The 19,597-nt window shown below is 39.0% G+C and overlaps 1 protein-coding gene across 1 annotated transcript in view; it reads left to right on the top strand.

The window, feature by feature from the left end:
- The window catches only part of scfd1 (sec1 family domain containing 1), a 37,774-nt gene that overhangs the window by 6,984 nt on the left and 11,193 nt on the right, over positions 1-19,597 (top strand). Inside the window, exons 7-16 of the mRNA XM_085391073.1 lie at positions 1,743-1,832; positions 2,749-2,804; positions 3,804-3,889; positions 4,312-4,411; positions 6,767-6,903; positions 8,125-8,215; positions 8,597-8,670; positions 11,055-11,136; positions 11,856-11,952; positions 12,155-12,225. Coding sequence (XP_085247199.1) covers positions 1,743-1,832; positions 2,749-2,804; positions 3,804-3,889; positions 4,312-4,411; positions 6,767-6,903; positions 8,125-8,215; positions 8,597-8,670; positions 11,055-11,136; positions 11,856-11,952; positions 12,155-12,225 — 884 coding nt within the window. The remainder of the gene's footprint in view (positions 1-1,742; positions 1,833-2,748; positions 2,805-3,803; positions 3,890-4,311; positions 4,412-6,766; positions 6,904-8,124; positions 8,216-8,596; positions 8,671-11,054; positions 11,137-11,855; positions 11,953-12,154; positions 12,226-19,597) is intronic.

Genomic DNA, 19,597 nt, shown 5'->3' with positions numbered 1-19,597 from the left:
CCGGAGCACATTAGAACCTGGACCGCTGTGTTCACTTCATGGCATATACATCACCTGCTTGGCACTAGGGCTGCCACAAACGATTATTTTGATAGTCGACTAGTCACCGATTATTTTTGCGATTAGTCGTCTAATCAGATCATCATCCATTAGACGTAAAACTACAGCTTATTGCACCAGCAGCATCTGCTCTTATATAACTATCATTAGCTTACAGCTTTAAGTGTTTAAGGTCTGTGCTAACTAAAAATAAAGACAAGATGATAGTTTATTAAATTTTAATGAAATTTGCAGATTGTTTCAGTGAAGTTTAATAAACTCCTTGCTATCTAAAATATAACAGGACACTGGAGTATATTCTGGAGCATCTCACACTTCTGATAATCAGTTGTCTGCTTGACGTTTATTCAGCTGTGTAAAAACTATAACTTTAATCTCAGACAAACTGATTTACTCAGGAACAAATAAAATACTAAAAAAAAAAAAAAGCCAAACAATAACATTTTAAGTTATCTAAGTGACTCATATATATTTAACCTGAGTAGCGAAAGACGGCGGTGGGTTTGAAAACGATTTGCGGGGAGTCCGGTGTTCTCAGGGCGCTAGTGAGCCTAGCCCCCGGCTCGCTAACGAGCTAGTGGGTAACAGATGTCTCCGAAAACGTCGGAGCGCTTTTGAAAATATGTGGTGTCCTGATAAACTGAGCAGATATTTGAGGTTTACACAGCTACATTCTCGCCTGAAAATATGTTAAACGTTTATTTTGTGACCCAGAAAGAATAATAAGAGTAACATTAAAACTAACTAGCTGCCGCCATTGTTGGAAACTGCGCTGGGCCGCGCTATGAATTCTGGGACACAGCTGCTTCTTCTTCGGGGTTTAACGGTAGCTGACATCCTTGTACATGCAATGCTGCCATCTTCTGTTTCAGTCCGTTATTACACTCTTAAATCCTGCCACTTATTCCTGCGTCTTTTGTGATCTTACAAAGTTTCAAACGACGCGTCGACTATTAAATCAGTCGTCGACGATTTTGATAGTCGACGTAATCGTGACTAGTCGACAAATCGTGGCAGCCCTACTTGGCACACTGAGCTAAACAATGACCCTAACACTAAAAGAGGGTTACATGCTGGTGCAGACCATTAGCAAATCTGTCCCCGAGACTACTGAGGTGCCTTCACCTGCCTCGTCTGAAATCATTATTTCACTTATCCATTTAAATCTACTTAGATTTAATTGAAGTGTAATAATATTTTAATTTAAAGGTTCTGCTAAAATATCAGCAGGATATTTCACATTGCAGAAGTAGTTTGTGATGAACTGATCTAAGATTGTGACAAATGGTGGTTTATTGCACATAATTCAGTATAAACCTGAAATCCATGTATTAAGAGTTAAGCTATCAGGTGTGTAGATTAGCAAAAGAACACAACACATTATGTGTCATAAAACCCTGATGGATATGTATGTGTAAAGAGGAGTATCTTGTCTTGTATTTCATATTATGTGTACTGACATTTATTAAATTCAAAGGAAATAGTATGACATACAGACAGCTTTAGTCACTGAAACTTGAATGACCAACACAAACACACTTATATATATAGTGAGCATAGCTTCCTATACTAGACGTAATATAATGACTAGAAGAGACATGTTGTTTTAGCTGCCACCTTTTCTACTTAAATAAACACAGAGTAAGTGTTTCTGCTTTGCCTGTTTTTTCACTCCTGTGCAGCCATCAACAGGGCAGACATCCAGGACACAGACATGGAGGCCATCATGGACACCATTGTAGACAGTCTTTTCTGTTTCTTCGTCACTCTTGGTGAGTGTGGCTCATAGAATGACAGCCAAGGCAAATATCTGATATCTGTGTGCTTACAAATTCACCTGGATTTCACAATGTTTATTTTTTTAGCTGAAGCATTTTTTTTTCAGTTGGGTGTGTTACTGTTACAGTCCACTAGATGGTAATACAATCTTTTTTTATTATCGGGGTAAAAACTCCTCAACTTGTCAAACTCCCTCGACTCTGTCAAAACCACAGTAGCTTTGCTAGTTTACAGTAAGGACAAATTGGCACAATACCACAGTGGCCAAAGTATGTAGATGGGAGTGGAAATCTCTTAGTTTTCTGTTAACGATTTATAATCACAAATGCAATCAGTCCTCTTCACTAATGTAGTATATACAGTAATACTGTTTCACACATGGCAATTTAGATCAGTGAAAACCAGCCAAAGAAGAATGAATAAGCTTTTCATGTAATGGTGAACTCTTTTGTCAGAATTTTCTGGGGATTGTGTGTTGGTCTGTAGGTTGGGACAGCTATTCACTGGGTCGATCTGAAAGTTCAGTTAGAAAGTTAGACTAACTCTCTGACTCTGTCAGTAAAACTGACCTTTTAGAGTCAATTTTTCTTTGTAAAACTGGTCTCAACATTTTTAGACCACAATAGTCAGTATAGTATTTGAAGGTTTTTTTTGACAACCTTAAGTTACCTGTAACTCACTATTTGCACATCATTCTTATTAAATAGTGGCTCAACATTGAACCAAGTAGTGATGCTTCATTGGAAGAAAACATCTCTCTGAATTCTATTTGTCTGTAAACCATTTTAACCTTCTAATTTAGGGATTCTGTTGATAAAGATGTGTATCTCTTTGGCAATTGGCATTATTATTTTTTTTGTTGTTGTTAAGTTTAATGAGACTTCATTAAAGTGTATTGTTGTTGACCAGGTGCGGTTCCGATCATCCGCTGTCCTAGAGGAAACGCAGCAGAAATGGTTGCTGTGGTGAGTCCACTCTAACATGTACAAACTGCTCATTGTATCTCAAAGTATTCCTTCCACTGCCCACCTATGACCTCAGTTGAGACTAGCAGAGTCCCATCCCCACTATATTGCATGTTGATGGGAACCTGCTCTTCCTCTCCTGAGTCGTTTGCCAGAAACATTTCAAGGCCGACCAAAAGTCTTGCTCTGTGACCTCAACGAACTCTTCCCACACCCCAGTTTTTGCCTTGGCTGCTGCCTTGGCTGCTGCCTTGGCTGCTGCCTTGGCTGCGCTCCGCTTAGCTTGCCAGTACCTGTCAGTATCCTCCGGAGTCCCTCAAGTTAACCATGTTTAATAGGACGACTCCTTTAGCTTGAAAGCTCTCTTCACCTCCAGTGTCTACCATCTGGTTTGGGAGTTACCACCACAACAGGCACCATCCCCCTTGCAGCCGCTGCTCCGTACAGCCATGTCAGCAATGGAAGTACAGAACATGTTCCACTCAGATTCAGTGGCCTCAAGTACTAGCCCAGACTCCTCCTTCACTAGCTACCTATTCCAGTTACCCAAAGCAGAGTTTCAGCAACTGGGGATCGGACCATGGTCTCTGGCTTCAAATGTTACCAAATCCACATTCCACTGGATCTCTATTACCCCTTCTACAGGTGGTGGGTCCATAGAAGGGGTGGCCCATATGGCTTATTTAGGCTGAGCCCTTCCAGGCCCCAAGGGCTAACACCCAATCACTATATGCACGTTGATCCCCCTGGGCCTAGCTCCAACAAGAGGTTGCTCAGAAACCCAAATCTGGTTGTTTTGTTTTGTTGTTTTTGTGAACTGGAACAACATTTAGGTGAATAGTTTGTTTTAAAAAAAATCATCCCTATGAATACCAGCATCCAAGATTTCCAACAAAAATAACACATTGGACAGAAAAATATTAAAGGCATTCACTTTAGTCATTATAATTTTGTGGAAATAGGAATGCTTTGTGTTGAATTGTGTACTTGTTTGTGTAGAAACTGGACAAAAAGCTCCGTGAGAACCTGCGTGATGCCAGAAACAGTCTGTTCACAGGAGACAGCATGACTGCTGGACAGTTCAGGTCAGCATTCTTAACGAATATGTTAGTTTCTGCAAAATTATAAATATTGGGAATATAAATCAGGTGATGCCATTTTTTCTTCTTTGTTTCAGTTATTATTTTAGTCTGTACCATTCTCATTCTGTAGTGTTGCTCAACTAGCATTAGCATGAGGAGTTAAATGGTAGAAAAACACACAGTATATACTGTATGTATTTATATTAGAGGAAGATCTAGATCGACTTTCAACATGTTAACATTAATGTTAACATTGACAATATTGCTTTAGATATCCACTGAATAAAAGGTAATCAGTATGGTTTACTTTAGTTTTTGAGTCCATGTGAGACTCTATCTCCCATCATGCAATATTTTTTCTCTGCCAGTTTAAATATTGGCCCTGTGTTTAACCACGCTCATCAGTATTATACTCTCCCCTCTAGCTTTCAGAGACCCCTGTTTGTCCTGGTAGATCGTAATGTGGACATGGCCACGCCCCTCCATCACACCTGGACCTACCAGGCGCTGATTCATGATGTGCTGGTAAGAAGTCACCTGTCTGAGAATGACCAGAAATACTTCTGCTTTTCCTTTTGTCTTTGAAGCTGCAAAACCATGTGGTACACAACAAATTTCATGGTGCCATCACCATCACAAACACAGTAGAGTCCATTTCATTGGCTGGATTCAGTGAAGGCGATTCCTAGCAGACTACAAACAGCTACAGCCTCTTTTGTTAGCACACCTGTCAATCAAAGAAGCCACTGCCATAACTTTAAACTTTCCAATATTCCATTGGATGAGTTTTTTAAAAAAGAAAGCAGTTATCCATTATTCAATTTTTAAGTGGGAAACTATCTATAGAGACCAAAACCTTTAACAAGTACTGGGCTGAAAACATTCTGTTTTTTGTCCTAAATTTGGACATTTTAAGATGGGGATTGGGGTCTGTGGGGATTAAATCGCTTCTGGAGTCAAACTCAATTGACTTTTAGAGAAACAGTAACTTTTAGCATGTCACTGGCCTCATTTTTCAGTCTCTGCTTGGTCTCTGACAAATGCTTCACAATTAGGGAAAATAAAAATGGAGCCGTTTTGCTTTCAGTTCTCAATGGTCATTTGAGTTTTGATGCTACTCAGTGCAGCATGTCAAAAGATTCTGTTACAAAAGAAGATTAAAGTTGTGTTAAGTTTGGGAATTCTAATTTCCATATAGTACGGAGAAATGAATGGACGATTCTTAGATTTCTCTACTGCGCTCATAGCTCCCATGGGTTAGCGACCTACCATCATTTTTCCTATGCTCTGTCCCTCCTCCTTGATACAAGCCCACAACACAAAGTCTGAAACTGACAAAAATCTAATTTGTAGCCGAAAAAAATTGAAACTGTTAAAAAAAAAAAAAAGAAAAAAGATTAGCATTAAAAAAAACATTTCATTTTTTTCATATTAAGTGCACTTGATTATCTGCCCCTGACTATTATTTACCCCTTTAATTTCTATGGAAGCAGAAACGGTGTACCTAATTTCTAATATACTACTTTGGCATCTTGGCTTAATTTTTGTTAAATAATAAACAGGTGTAGTGTGTTGTATTTTTCAGTGGCTGTATTTAGCTGATTCTAAGAACTGCTAAGGACTGGATGTTTTTATTAATGTCCTAATATATAAAACCTTAGAACTGAAGGAGGGTGTATTTTGTTTTTCAGATGACTGTACGCACATTATGGGGGCTTACTGAATCATAGTCACATTTATATGACTGTCAGAAACACATATCCCCATGTTCCCACAATGCACACAAATTCTCACACTAATTCTTGCCAGAGTGCTGTCAACTAGTGAGGTGTTGAGGTTAATACTGACAGCACTGGAATGTAGAGGTGAATGATGTATTATGTAATCAACACACACACACACAAATGTGCTTGCTCTCATAAAAGTTCAGCTTTTGCTAATAAAGCCCATAAACCATCACTCTTAAGGAGTCATTTGGTCTCATATTTATTCTTTATCACTTTCTCTTCAGAAAGTGTGTTAAGATTTTTAGAAAGTCAGATTTTTACATATCTGGTTAATATAGCACAAATAAACTTCTAGATCTGATCTGATTAATATGGGTAAGGCAGACCTCATTGCTGGATAGTGTAGGCGTCTATGAAAGCTGCTAGACAATACAAATAAAAAGTGTATATAAATGATAAAAGTAGCGTCAGAAGTTATCTCATCTAGCCTGCCTGACTTATGGATGTTATTAGTCAATTTTAGCTTAGTTTGTGTGGGAGTTATTTTGAAATTAGCATCTTGAAAGAAGTCTGAATCAGACACTTTACTATAACTTTTGAACATACTGATTTTTTGTTGGAAGATAAAAAGAAAAAGTGTCAGCCTGCTTTAGGATGGATTTCTGTTTGTGGCCTTGTTTTGCCAGTAAGTGCTGCATCAGTCCAGATGGCAGCATTGCCGACTCCACATCTCCGTCTCTATTTCCTGTAAACGTGACCACGCCCCCCCAACAGGAGACTGGATTGTAACACCAAGTGTTTGTTACTATGCCTCCTCTGTTTTCATGGTAACAATAATATTATGGTTCTTCTCAGCGTTTGGCGCCATTTAGTGTACTGGAATTAGCAACGATGTGCTGTAGGAAAGATTGTCTTTGCTCTGTAGCTCATTCCAATTTTCTTTAGCACACCAATACTTCTTCTCGGAATAGCTTTCCTGGATTCTTGATCAGGTTTTATAATAAAAACATATATTCCAGAAAACTGGATTAGTTTTAGTTCTGTGATGAGCTCTAACATACCAAAATAACCGACTAACAGCAATAATCATAGCACTTGGACAAAATATTAGCCAACAATACTTAAAAAAAAAATGTTTTCCTGTGTCCACCAGGACTTCCATCTGAACAGGGTGGTGATGGAGGAGGGTATGGGGGCAGAGCCATCAGCTGGTGCTAGACCAAAGAAGAAGAGCAGGAAGACCTATGACTTGACTGCCGCTGACAAGTTCTGGCAGAAACACAAGGGCAGGTCAGTTCCCAAAGAGGTGGTGTTTTGTTTCAGTCTAGATCATCATCATTTAGAGTAAAAATGCTAACAACTCTAAATTAAACTTCATTCTTAAGAGGACTTCTTTGTTTTGTATGATGTTAAATGAAATATCTTTGACTTTTATGACATTTTTATTTTAGAAAATCTTTTTGGCTGTTTTCTGGCACCTGTTTTGAAATCTTTTAACAGAATAATCAGCAGAATAATCATAGAATTAAATTACATGTTGTTTCCCATATATTAGTTGTTCATTCATCTGTGAACATGTGAAAGCCTCTTTTCAGATTTTGCAAGTTTAAGTGCAACTAATATGTGTAAGATATAATTGAATGCATCCTTATAGTCCTGGTATTAAAGCTCAGTAACCGCTGAAAGTGCTTTTTACTGAACAATAAAAGCTAGGGCATTGACCAAATATTGAATGGACAGATGACCGCGTTAACGTGTGCTAATCCACCATCACGATTAACACGCTTTAAGTTTTTAACGCAATTAACCCATCTGGAGCGCAGAATAGACAAACTGCCCGAAATGCGTTGACAGAGACATTTCAAGGATTTTGAGTCATTCTGCACACCTGATTGGTTTATTGCATAAAAAATTTTAAGGTGACGGATTAATGCGAGTTAACATTAACAGCCCTACAATTTATCTTAACTTGGCACAGAAATGTGGGATTTGGGGCTAAATATTATTTGGACTAGGCATACCATTCCTGACATGTTTAAGGCCAGGATGCCACACTTCTTGGCCGTATTGATAGTGTTCATTTTAATCTCCTGGTTTTCCAGTACAGACATGACTTTTAAGGAAAGTTGATAAATTTTCAGTAGCGTTGGGAAGGTTAATATTCCCAACGCTTTATGTCCCATTTTTACTTTTCTAAAATCTGTATTTAATTTAAACAGACGACAGCAAAAACCTTTGTGTTACTATTTCTGGAGTCACACTGGAATAACTACAACAATGTTCAAACATTTTGCTATTTAAATTTGTATTGAGGAAGTGCTTTATTAGGTGCCAAACAGTAATAGGGTGTATGGATGTGTGTGTATCAGAACATTATAACATTGGTCTCTATGCTGATGATGTCTGAGTTTATCTGACTAACACTTCATCTTCTTTAGTGCCTTTTTCTTTTCTTTTTATTATACTGAATATCATTATAATATGGTTATTATAATTGGTTGTTTGTTACAGTCCATTCCCAGAGGTTGCAGAGTCAGTTCAGGAGGAGCTGGACACGTATAGAGCGCAGGAGGATGAAGTCAAACGGTTGAAAAGTATCATGGTAAGACTCACATATACAGCATGAGACTCAGTATGGTACAATCCAGCTCCAGTTTCACAGTGTTTGAGGCTTTGTCTGAGTCACAAAGTTAAGTCATATTCAGAGGTCAGTCACATCAGTTTTGAGTTTCAAGTCTAAGGTGATATGTCCAAGTTTATGTCCCAAGTTTTCAAGAGAATTTCCAGATCCCATGTCTAACCATCTGCTGTTGTACTTCAAGAAATTTAAGATGATATTGCATGGCAATCAAGGTTATAATCACAATACCTTACATGAAGACTATATGGCAGATTAGTCCTGATGCAGTCCTATTTAAGGCGGTTGTAAACACTACAGCATGATTTTGCATGCTACTTCTTGTGATGTCTGTTCTGACTGCAGGGCTTAGAGGGGGAAGATGAAGGAGCCATCAGCATGCTTTCAGACAACACAGCGAAGCTAACCTCTGCTGTCAGGTAATGAACAACACAGGGTAATTTAAATACAGTGGGGCAAAAAAGTATTTATAGTCAGCCACCGATTGTGCAAGTTCCCCCACTTAAAATGATGACAGAGGTCAGTAATTTGCACCAGAGGTACACTTCAACTGTGAGAGACAGAATGTGAAAAAAAAAATCCATGAATCCACATGGTAGGATTTGTAAAGAATTTATTCGTAAATCAGGGTGGAAAATAAGTATTTGGTCAATAACAAAAATACAACTCAATACTTTGTAACATAACCTTTGTTGGCAATAACAGAGGTCAAACATTTACTATAGGTCTTTACCAGGTTTGCACACACAGTAGCTGGTATTTTGGCCCATTCCTCCATGCAGATCTTCTCGAGAGCAGTGATGTTTTGGGGCTGTCGCCGAGCAACACGGACTTTCAACTCCCGCCACAGATTTTCTATGGGGTTGAGGTCTGGAGACTGGCTAGGCCACTCCAGGACTTTCAAATGCTTCTTACGGAGCCACTCCTTTGTTGCCCGGGCGGTGTGTTTTGGATCATTGTCATGTTGGAAGACCCAGCCTCGTTTCATCTTCAAAGTTCTCACTGATGGATGGAGGTTTTGGCTCAAAATCTCACGATACATGGCCCCATTCATTCTGTCCTTAACACAGATCAGTCGTCCTGTCCCCTTGGCAGAAAAACAGCTCCATAGCATGATGTTTCCACCCCCATGCTTCACAGTAGGTATGGTGTTCTTGGGATGCAACTCAGTATTCTTCTTCCTCCAAACACGACGAGTTGAGTTTATACCAAAAAGTTCTACTTTGGTTTCATCTGACCACATGACATTCTCCCAATCCTCTGCTGTATCATCCATGTGCTCTCTGGCAAACTTCAGACGGGCCTGGACATGCACTGGCTTCAGCAGCGGAACACGTCTGGCACTGCGGGATTTGATTCCCTGCCGTTGTAGTGTGTTACTGATGGTGACCTTTGTTACTTTGGTCCCAGCTCTCTGCAGGTCATTCACCAGGTCCCCCCGTGTGGTTCTGGGATCTTTGCTCACCGTTCTCATGATCATTTCGACCCCACGGGATGAGATCTTGCGTGGAGCCCCAGATCGAGGGAGATTATCAGTGGTCTTGTATGTCTTCCATTTTCTGATGATTGCTCCCACAGTTGATTTTTTCACACCAAGCTGCTTGCCTATTGTAGATTCACTCTTCCCAGTCTGGTGCAGGTCTACAATACTTTTCCTGGTGTCCTTCGAAAGCTCTTTGGTCTTGGCCATGGCGGAGTTTGGAGTCTGACTGTTTGAGGCTGTGGACAGGTGTCTTTTATACAGATGATGAGTTCAAACAGGTGCCATTCATACAGGTAACGAGTGGGGGACAGAAAAGCTTCTTACAGAAGACGTTACAGGTCTGTGAGAGCCAGAGACTTTCCTTGTTTGTGGTGACCAAATACTTATTTTCCACCCTAATTTACGAATAAATTCTTTACAAATCCTACCATGTGGATTCATGGATTTTTTTTTCACATTCTGTCTCTCACAGTTGAAGTGTACCTCTGGTGCAAATTACTGACCTCTGTCATCATTTTAAGTGGGGGAACTTGCACAATCGGTGGCTGACTAAATACTTTTTTGCCCCACTGTATATACACAATGTATGCAAAACGACTCTCCCTCTGAACTGCATCAAAACAAGCATAGGTCATTTTAAAATCAGCCCTTTCAAATATAAACCTTACATGAATGACGTTCCTCATCATAAAAACGAAACAAAAAATATGTGTATTTACAATGGTTCTTTGGGTTTAAGGTGTCCCAGTGTTTTATTGCTCAGACAGACAGGCTGATATTTTATGGCCTAAAAAAAAAATCATCGTCATACTGGCTCCATAGTTCTGAGTGGAAGAAAAGTTTACACCACAGTGCAGGTTGTCCCTGAGTCATGCACTCAGTGAATGAGGTGAAATTATGGTTAAATGGTTCAAAAGTGAACACAGAGCTTTTTATTTAACCCCTTTCACTGAATGTCTTTGGTTTTGCGTCAGTCTGTTTCTCAACAACAAAGAAATTATTTCCATGAACTTAAGAGGACAGATGAGTACTGATGCAGGGAACATCTGATTTAAGTTTTGGTTTGTGAGATTTCCATAAAATAAAGCTGCGTGTGTGTGCGCGTGTGTGTGCGTGCGTGTGTGTGTGTGTGTGTGTGTGTGTGTGTGTGTGTGTGTGTGTGTGTGTGTGTGTGTGTGTGTCACACTGTCTAAAACAGCCTTGTAGTTGCAAATTCTTTACAGACTTGGGTACAATAAGAGTTTTGACCATATGATAGGTAATAAAATGCAGACTGAGTTTTATTTGTCTTGTTTTTGACATTTTTTGTACCTTCTGCAGCTCTCTGCCAGAGCTGTTGGAAAAGAAAAGACTGATTGATCTGCACACCAATGTTGCCACAGCAGTGCTTGACCACATCAAGGTATACAGTAGTTTCCAGAAACTGAGGTTCAATTTAAGTGCCACACACCCAAAGACTATGTACTATAAAATGAGTTTATAAAACTCTAATATTACATTGGAGTTGAAGGTTGACAGTTCAGTTGAGTTGAAAAACTGATTGCTTGGCTTGTTTAAACAAATGGGGGCACTGTTGTCACCAGATGACAGATTGCAGACGTGGCTGGGTCAATTACTGGAGCTAACCAATCACTAGCAAGTTAGTTACTAGCAAGAATATAATGAAGCAAGGAAAAGTGTTCTTTTAGATAATATTTAAAAACAAAGGGCTCTAGAAATTTGAGAACCTCTGCTGGATCATATAGGAATGGTGAATAGTCAGAAGATGGAGTATTTGTGTTTCTTGTTATCTTGAACATAATCTATTCTCCATTAAAAGTCAAACATAAAGTACAGTGACATCATACCTTTGCTAAAAGTCATCCACCCTTTGTAATACGGGTTGCTTGTTAGGTGGACCCAGTATCACTGAAGTTTCTCCTCAAATTACAGTTACTTCACTTTACAGGCTAGGCCTGCTAGCATTGGAAACATGTTACCATTACAAAACAGTGCACTAATATGTATAAAGATAAGAAGTGTTTACTGGATGGTTTACAGCAGTACCAGTGCACTGAAAATACAATACAGAGTGTGAATATAGTGTTTGTTGTACTGATTTTATGCTCTTTGTGTCCTCAGAGTCGGAAATTGGATGTTTACTTTGAATTTGAAGAGAAACTGATGAGCAAGTCAACTTTAGACAAATCCCTTTTGGACATCATCAGTGACCCAGATGGTACACACACAAACACACACACATAAACACACTCACATGCAGGTACTTAATTATCATATACCATACTGGGATAAGTGCAAAATCTGTAACTGCAGGGTTATTTTAAATGTTGTTTTAATTGTATTTGTTTATATTCAGCAAGCATGTATTACAGAGACAGAATAAACTGAATAAGCTGTGTGTAAACGTGTGTGTTTGTCAGCTGGCACTCCAGAAGACAAAATGAGACTTTTCCTCATCTACTACATCACTGCACAGCAGGCTCCTTCAGAGGTAACACACCCACCGACACTAATTCATAAAATGTCAGGGTAAACACTTTAGTAGTATTAAAAGGTTGGGAAAGGGGGGGTGTAAAACGTGCCGCTGTAAAGGTCAGAAAACCAAGTTATTTAAAGTAGATTAGACCTGAGTGTTGTGTGGCCTGTGGGCCACGTCTGGCCTATTTGTTCTTGCCTGAATGAGGTTAGCGGAAAATTAGGATTCAGGTGTAACGTCATGCAGCTTGTCCCATTTCAGTGTGTGTTCTTTCATTTTAAAGGTGGCTGGTATTTCTTTTTGTTTTTATTTGCATACGTACTTGTGTGCAAGTGAAGCAGCTTTGTTATAAATGTGTTATAACGTCAATTAGATGATATGAATTTGATAGGACTGAAAGATGAATATAGAGCCATTAACATACATAGACGCCCAAATATTTATTTACTGAAGGAAGAGGTAAAGCCACATGCATAAACTGTGGAGAGCAGACTTCTGTAAGGATTACAATTTCAATTGCCATTACAAGACTGAACACGGAGAGAATTACAAGAACTTGATTGATGCAGAGTGGGAACAGACAGATGTATTCTCATTTCTGGAAATCGTTTGAGTGGTTTAAGTGAGGATCGTTTATTCAGGAGACAGCGCACAACAGCGACTCACTCGCCACGTAATCACCTCCTTTATTCTCACAAGTATGTCAGTAGGCCTCCCAAGGACTTTGTGCTCAGGGGTTAGAAGTTTAAAGACTGTTTGTCTGAAACAACTTTATCTGACATTTGTGCTCTGACATGAACCTCCAGTCAGGCAATAACTAGAAAACAGCTGCAGTTCATGTTTAGTATTTAGTATTTATTTATTGTCATTGTCAAGAACAATGAAATTGCGTTTGGGGCTTCCATACAACCCAAAAAAAAGAAGAAAATAATAAATACCCCTTAAAACCCAAGTGTACATATTTAACCCAGTGTGACTCCAATGCAATAAGACAATCCTTAGCAATAATGTTCGTAGAAATTCAGACAAAGACCTGAGAAACATGACAAAATACAACAATGCAACCCATTCAATATTATTGTACTGTGAGATATGATATCAGATATGATAGTTATCTATTTAAGAAAGAGGGGGGGGGCAGGAGGGGGAAGAGAATAAAGATATGATGCACCAATGCAGACCAGTTCATTGCTATTAAGAAGTTGGATATGGTTATTGTCCGTGAGAGGGGGGCAGAGAGTTCAGGAGCCTCACAGCCTGTGGATACAGGCTGTTGGCCAGTCTGGATGTTCTGGCCTGTATAGACCTGTACCTTCTCCCTGAGGGCAGCAGATGGAAAAGGTGGCGCGCAGGGTGATGTTGGCCCCGCAGGATACTGTGCACCCTCCTCAGACAGCGAGTGGGGAAGATATTACTGATCTCTGGCAGACTTGTTCCAATAATTCTGCCAGCTTCTTTCACCACCCGCTGGAGTGCTTGCTGCTTTGAAAGCAGCTTAAATGTTGTGAGGTAGAAAATCAAGTGTCATCAAACACCAACTTTTCTCATACGTATTTTGAACATCTTAAAGGTGAAAAATGATTTAGAAAAGCTCCTTCCATATTTATTGTAGGAACATTCAGTGAATTGGCAAATGTGTTTTTGTTTTTTGCCAGCACACCAAGTCTAACTAATAGTGTCAATGAGAAAAACGGCCTCTGGTTTCCAGAGTCTAAATATTTTCCAATGTCTAAAACATTTTTCTCTCCAGCCCTACTCTGGTCTATTTTTTATTCACCAAAAACCATCCAAACTTTTACCAGAACAGAAATCCAAACTTCTATTCTGGTAAATGTCAACAGACCATTTTGAAGGTACCAAAGTCATGATCAACATGAAGTCCCCAAATCTTTCCTGCAAAACATCTCAATTATTCTTGTAGTGGTTTATTAAGATAACCGAGTTGGCAACAGGAACATAAACATCTCAGCAGGGATGAGCCTACAGCAACAGAAGAACACACTCAGGGTTGGCTATTCATCCATCTGTTTGGTGTGAAAAAGTGCTCGCTTTACAGAAGCGTTAACCTTAACTTTCCTGATGCAGCTGTAGAAGAGAATTCAGTTCAGATGCAAATGCTTAATGCTTGACTAGATCAGGATCATTCAAATCAGTTTTATTTATATAGAGCCAAATCACAACAACAGTTGCCTGCAGGCACTTTATATTTTAAGGTAAAGAGCCTAAAACAATACAAAGAAAACAAAGAAAACACTGGATACACTTTGGCAACAGTATGGTATGATTGCCTTTATTTAAGATTTCGTTAAGATCATAGATGATGATGATGATGATGATGATAATAATAATAATAATAATAATAATAATAATAATAATAATAAAAAAAAGATTTATAAAGAAGATTTATTTAAATATATTTATTGACACAATTTATACGCTATCAGTCAAAGGTTTGGACACACCTTCCCATTTCATTTTCCTTTACTTTTACAGTGTAGATTCTCACGGAAGGCATCAAAAATATAAACGAACACATGCGGGATTATGTAGTAAACACAAAAGTGTGAAATAACTCAAAACAGGTTTTATATTTTAGATTCTTCAAAATAGCCATCCTTTGCACACTCTTGGCATTCTCTCGATGAGCTTCATGAGGTAGTCACCTAAAATGGTTTTCCAAACGTCTTGAAGGATTTTCCAGAGATGCTGAGCATCTTATTCTGCGGTCCATCTCATCCCAAACCATCTCCATTGGGTTTAGGTCAGGTGACTGTGGAGGCCAGGCCAACTGTTGCAGCGCTCATCACTCTCCTCTTGGTCAAATAGCCTTTACAAAGCCTGGCGGTGTGTTTGCTGTCATTGTCCTGTTGAAAAATAAATGATGTTCCAACTAAACACAAACCGGTTCGGATGGCAAGATGCTGCAGGATGCTGTGGTAGCCATGCTGGTTCAGTGTACCTTCAATTTTGAATAAATCCCCAACAGTGTCAGCAGCTGTGTGTGTGTGCGTGCGTGTGTGTGTTTTTAAGTTTCTAAAATAGCAAAAAGAGAAATTATGCAGTAGTTGATCTTTATTCCACATTTAAGCTTGACTTGAGATATTAGACTCACATCTCAGAAGAAGTTTTAAAAGCACAGATGGGAAGGCGCTTTCAAAATACATTTTTGGATAATAGAAATATTTTTCTTTAACTTATTTTTTATATATACTTTGAGAAAGTCTAATACCCATATTAAGAATGGACTAAAGGTATGTAAAAGTAATTAATTTAACCACATACGTTTTCTATTTCAGCATATTTCAAACATGAACACACATTAATTGAGCATATATAGAAATATGTTTATATCTAGCTTGTGATTTATACCATTGTTACCAACAGTAAGCAGGTAATGAGCAGAATATTTAACAGGCATAATGTGCTGTATTGTTGTTGCTGCAGAGACACAAAAGGCTGGAGTAAACTCAAAAAGAGTATTTAATGCTAAAAGTCCAAAATATGCAGAAATAAACTGAGCAAGGAAATCAAAAATTGTTTGAGTTAATTGAGAAACATTTTCAGTCTTCAACACAGTTTTAAGTGAAGAAATTCTGTTTCTTACTAGATTTACAGTTGGCTTTTGGAGCCTTCATACCATTGTTACAGATCCTTTTCTATTGTGTGCCTCTCTCTTATTTTGTATATGTTCTTCCTGTTTCTTTGTTTGTTTGTTTTTTCAGGCATATTTAGTGTAGAGCACCTAAAATTTTGTTCTACAGGGTGGGCCATTTATATGCATACACCGTAATAAAATGGGAATGGTTGGTGATATTAAAGTCCTGTTTGTGGCACATTAGTGTATGTGAGGGGGCAAACTCCTCAAGATGGGTGGTGACCATGGGGGCCATTTAGAAGTCGGCCATCTTGGATACAACTTTTGTTTTTTCAATAGGAAGAGGGCCATGTGACACATCAAACTTATTGGTAATGTCACAAGAAAAACAATGGTGTGCTTGGTTTCAACGTAACTTTATTCTTTCATGAGTTATTTACAAGTTTCTGACCACTTATAAAATGTGTTCAATGTGCTGCCCATTGTGTTGGATTGTCAATGCAACCCTCTTCCCCCACTCTTCACACACTGATAGCAACACCGCAGGAGAAATGCCAGCACAGGCGTCCAGTATCCGTAGTTTCAGGTGCTGCACATCTCGTATCTTCACACCATAGACAATTGCCTTCAGATGACCCCAAAGATAAAAGTCTTAAGGGGTCAGATCGGGAGACCTTGGAGGCCATTCAACTGGCCCACGACGACCAATCCACTTTCCAGGAAACTGTTCATCTAGGAATGCTCGGACCTGGCACCCATAATGTGGTGGTGCACCATCTTGCTGGAAAAACTCAGGGAACGTGCCAGCTTCAGTGCATAAAGAGGGAAACACATCATCATGTAGCAATTTCAAATATCCAGTGGCCTTGAGGTTTCCATTGATGACGAATGGACCCACTATCGTTGCACCCCATATACCACACCAAACCATCACTTTTGTTGTTCCAACAGTCTTGGAGGGATCCATCCAATGTGGGTTAGTGTCAGACCAATAGCGGTGGTTTTGTTTGTTAACTTCACCGTTCACATAAAAGTTTGCCTCATCACTGAACAAAATCTTCTGCGTGAACCGAGGGTCCTGTTCCAATTTTTGTTTTGCCCATTCTGCAAATTCTGTGCGCCGATCTGGGTCATCCTCGTTGAGATGCTGCAGTAGCTGGAGTTTGTAAGGGTGCCATTTGTGAGTAGCTAATATCCGCCGAAGGGATGTTTGACTAATGCCAGTCTCCAGTGACATGCGGCGAGTGCTACGCTGTGGACTCTTGCTGAATGAAGCTAGGACAGCCATTGATGTTTCTTCATTAGTGAAAGTTTTCTTCGTCCACATTTTGGCAAATCCAACACTGAACCAGTTTCACGAAACTTAGCAAGCAGTTTGCTAACTGTAGCATGGGAGATGGGTGGTCTCGTAGGGTGTCTTGCATTGAAATCTGCTGCAATGACCCGGTTACTGCGTTCACCAGATATCAACACAATTTCAATCCGCTCCTCACGTGTTAACCTCTTCGACATGTCAATGGCTGTGAACAAAGAGAAACTTGTAAATAACTCATGAAAGAATAAAGTTACGTTGAAACCAAGCACACCATTGTTTTTCTTGTGACATTACCAATAAGTTTGATGTGTCACATGGCCCTCTTCCTATTGAAAAAACAAAAGTTGTATCCAAGATGGCCGACTTCTAAATGGCCACCATGGTCACCACCCATCTTGAGGCCTTTGCCCCCTCACATAAACTAACGTACTATTACGGTGCATCCATATAAATGGCCCACCCTGTACATGTGCAATAACAATAATGGGCTATTCTAAACTATCTACTAGATTTTACATAAAATTAAAGTCAAGATTAGTCAAAATTCCAGCAAATTCAGTGCTAGCACAAATCAGCTTATACTTTTCTACACATCCAAATCTCATACATGATCCTTCTTTTAAATTGTTTTGGTTTCCCTCTAATTGCTAGACATTCCAGATTTGTCTTGAATGCTGTTTCTTGATTTGTCACTGTCTGATCTGTACTTGTCAGAGGCAGAGATATTGTTTTTGCTACTCTCACTACATCTGGCTGTCCATATGCACTTGGAAGAGCAGGGAGGTCTCAGAACAGAGTGGCAGCCTTAATTGTAAACGCATATTTCTGCAAAGGAAATTGGGAATTTTAAAAATACCTTCTCATAAACACGTAATGAACTGCAAGAAGTGCCACTATGAGATAAATGGTGAACGATACCAACTGTACTTTACTGATACTGTAGGAGAACCCCTAAATAAAATCGAGATGGAAATAAGAATCTTTTCTGGCTCCTTAAAATTTGCCTAGATGTTTACGTTTTTGCCCTTTTGGGAATACAATGTTGATGAGGCTGTGAAATTTGCACTTCGGAAAAAGAAAGACAAGAATATCAAAAGCCGGTATAGTAGCTTATTTCTCTGTGATGGTTTCCACTATTTGACTTCAGCTCTTAATACCTTTCTCTGAGAGAGATGTGTTAATAGAATGCAGCATATACAAATAACATGACATTACAAAGTATTTTTAACACGTGAGATCATAACGAAATTTTCATGTTTGTTCATAAGGAAATGTAGTGTGGTACTGCCACTGCAAAAATCCAATGAATGTTCTGTAATGGGTAACTGTTTCGCAAAGAAGCGAGTCAACTGTCTTGACTTTTTGCCAGTGTACAAGCCAAAATAATATTCTGTTATGGGTTGTACACATTATGGCTATTCTATTCTATTCAAAGCTAGCAAATACTAAAAAAAATTATAAGACTACTCATTATGCAAAAAGGCACTTTTAAAAATGGTAGGCGTTATTTTATAGGATCACAATTATGATTGAACAAGAGATTAACTAGATTTATTCTCTCAGTTAAACACTCTATTATAAGTTCACTGATTAAATAAAACTCCTTCCGTAGTGATCTCACTGTCTCTTCCATGTTTTGAAGTGGAAGCTAACCCGGCCAAGTCTCAGCATCTTGTTTCAGACTTCTGAACCAAACAGAATTTAATTTGTCATCTTAGATGACAGTGCTCTAGATCATCGCTCAAAAAAATGGCACAGAGGAGACTTGCAACACCAGCTGTGGTTTGGCAAATAATAGAAATGGTTTGTGCAGATGGCTTGAAGTAGGTTGCGCTCTTGTGTTCTCAGAACCAAAGGATATTGATCGATAGCCACATTTTGGATGTGCTGTATGAGAAACATCTTTTTGGCTGTACCGTATTTATCATTTCATTATGAGCCACTGACAAATGGCTGAACCAAAGTTTCTCTCAGAAAAAAACTGACTTGGTTAGATTAGAAGACACCAAGAGCTACCTGTCAATTGAAGCGTCCCATTGCCCCTAACTTTAAGCCTAGCCAAAAATCAATTTTAAGATAGGAATATTTGGAGAGCCAGCCTCAAGTGGCATCAAGAGTAAGTTCAGTTATGTTTTGTTTTGTTTTTCTCTTCACTGTTTGTTCTCATCCACACCTATTTTCCCTCCACTGGATTCTTGAACAATGGATCTTTTATTCACATCTTGTCCGTCACAACCATTTCCAGATGACAGAAATGTTTTTTTCTTTTTCTTACAACCCTTGGATGTTGTTTTATGAAAGCATCCCATTTTCCGCAATGCCTGATAAGTTTAAAGTACACTGGGGGAGGTCACATTACTGATTTGGCTTTCTTGATGCATGCTTAATCATCCAGGTAAGTAAATCCCAAAAGCTTGATTCTGTTCATCTGGACGTAGCGTTTTCAGTGGGAGAACTCATCCAAGTGACTTTTTCAC

This window comes from Rhamphochromis longiceps, linkage group LG19 (assembly GCF_057381845.1).
Source record: "Rhamphochromis longiceps isolate RC_006_pf linkage group LG19, R_longiceps_female_GT1.1, whole genome shotgun sequence".
Classification (NCBI taxonomy): Eukaryota; Metazoa; Chordata; class Actinopteri; order Cichliformes; family Cichlidae; genus Rhamphochromis; species Rhamphochromis longiceps.
This window is presented reverse-complemented; position numbering and strand designations above follow the sequence as displayed.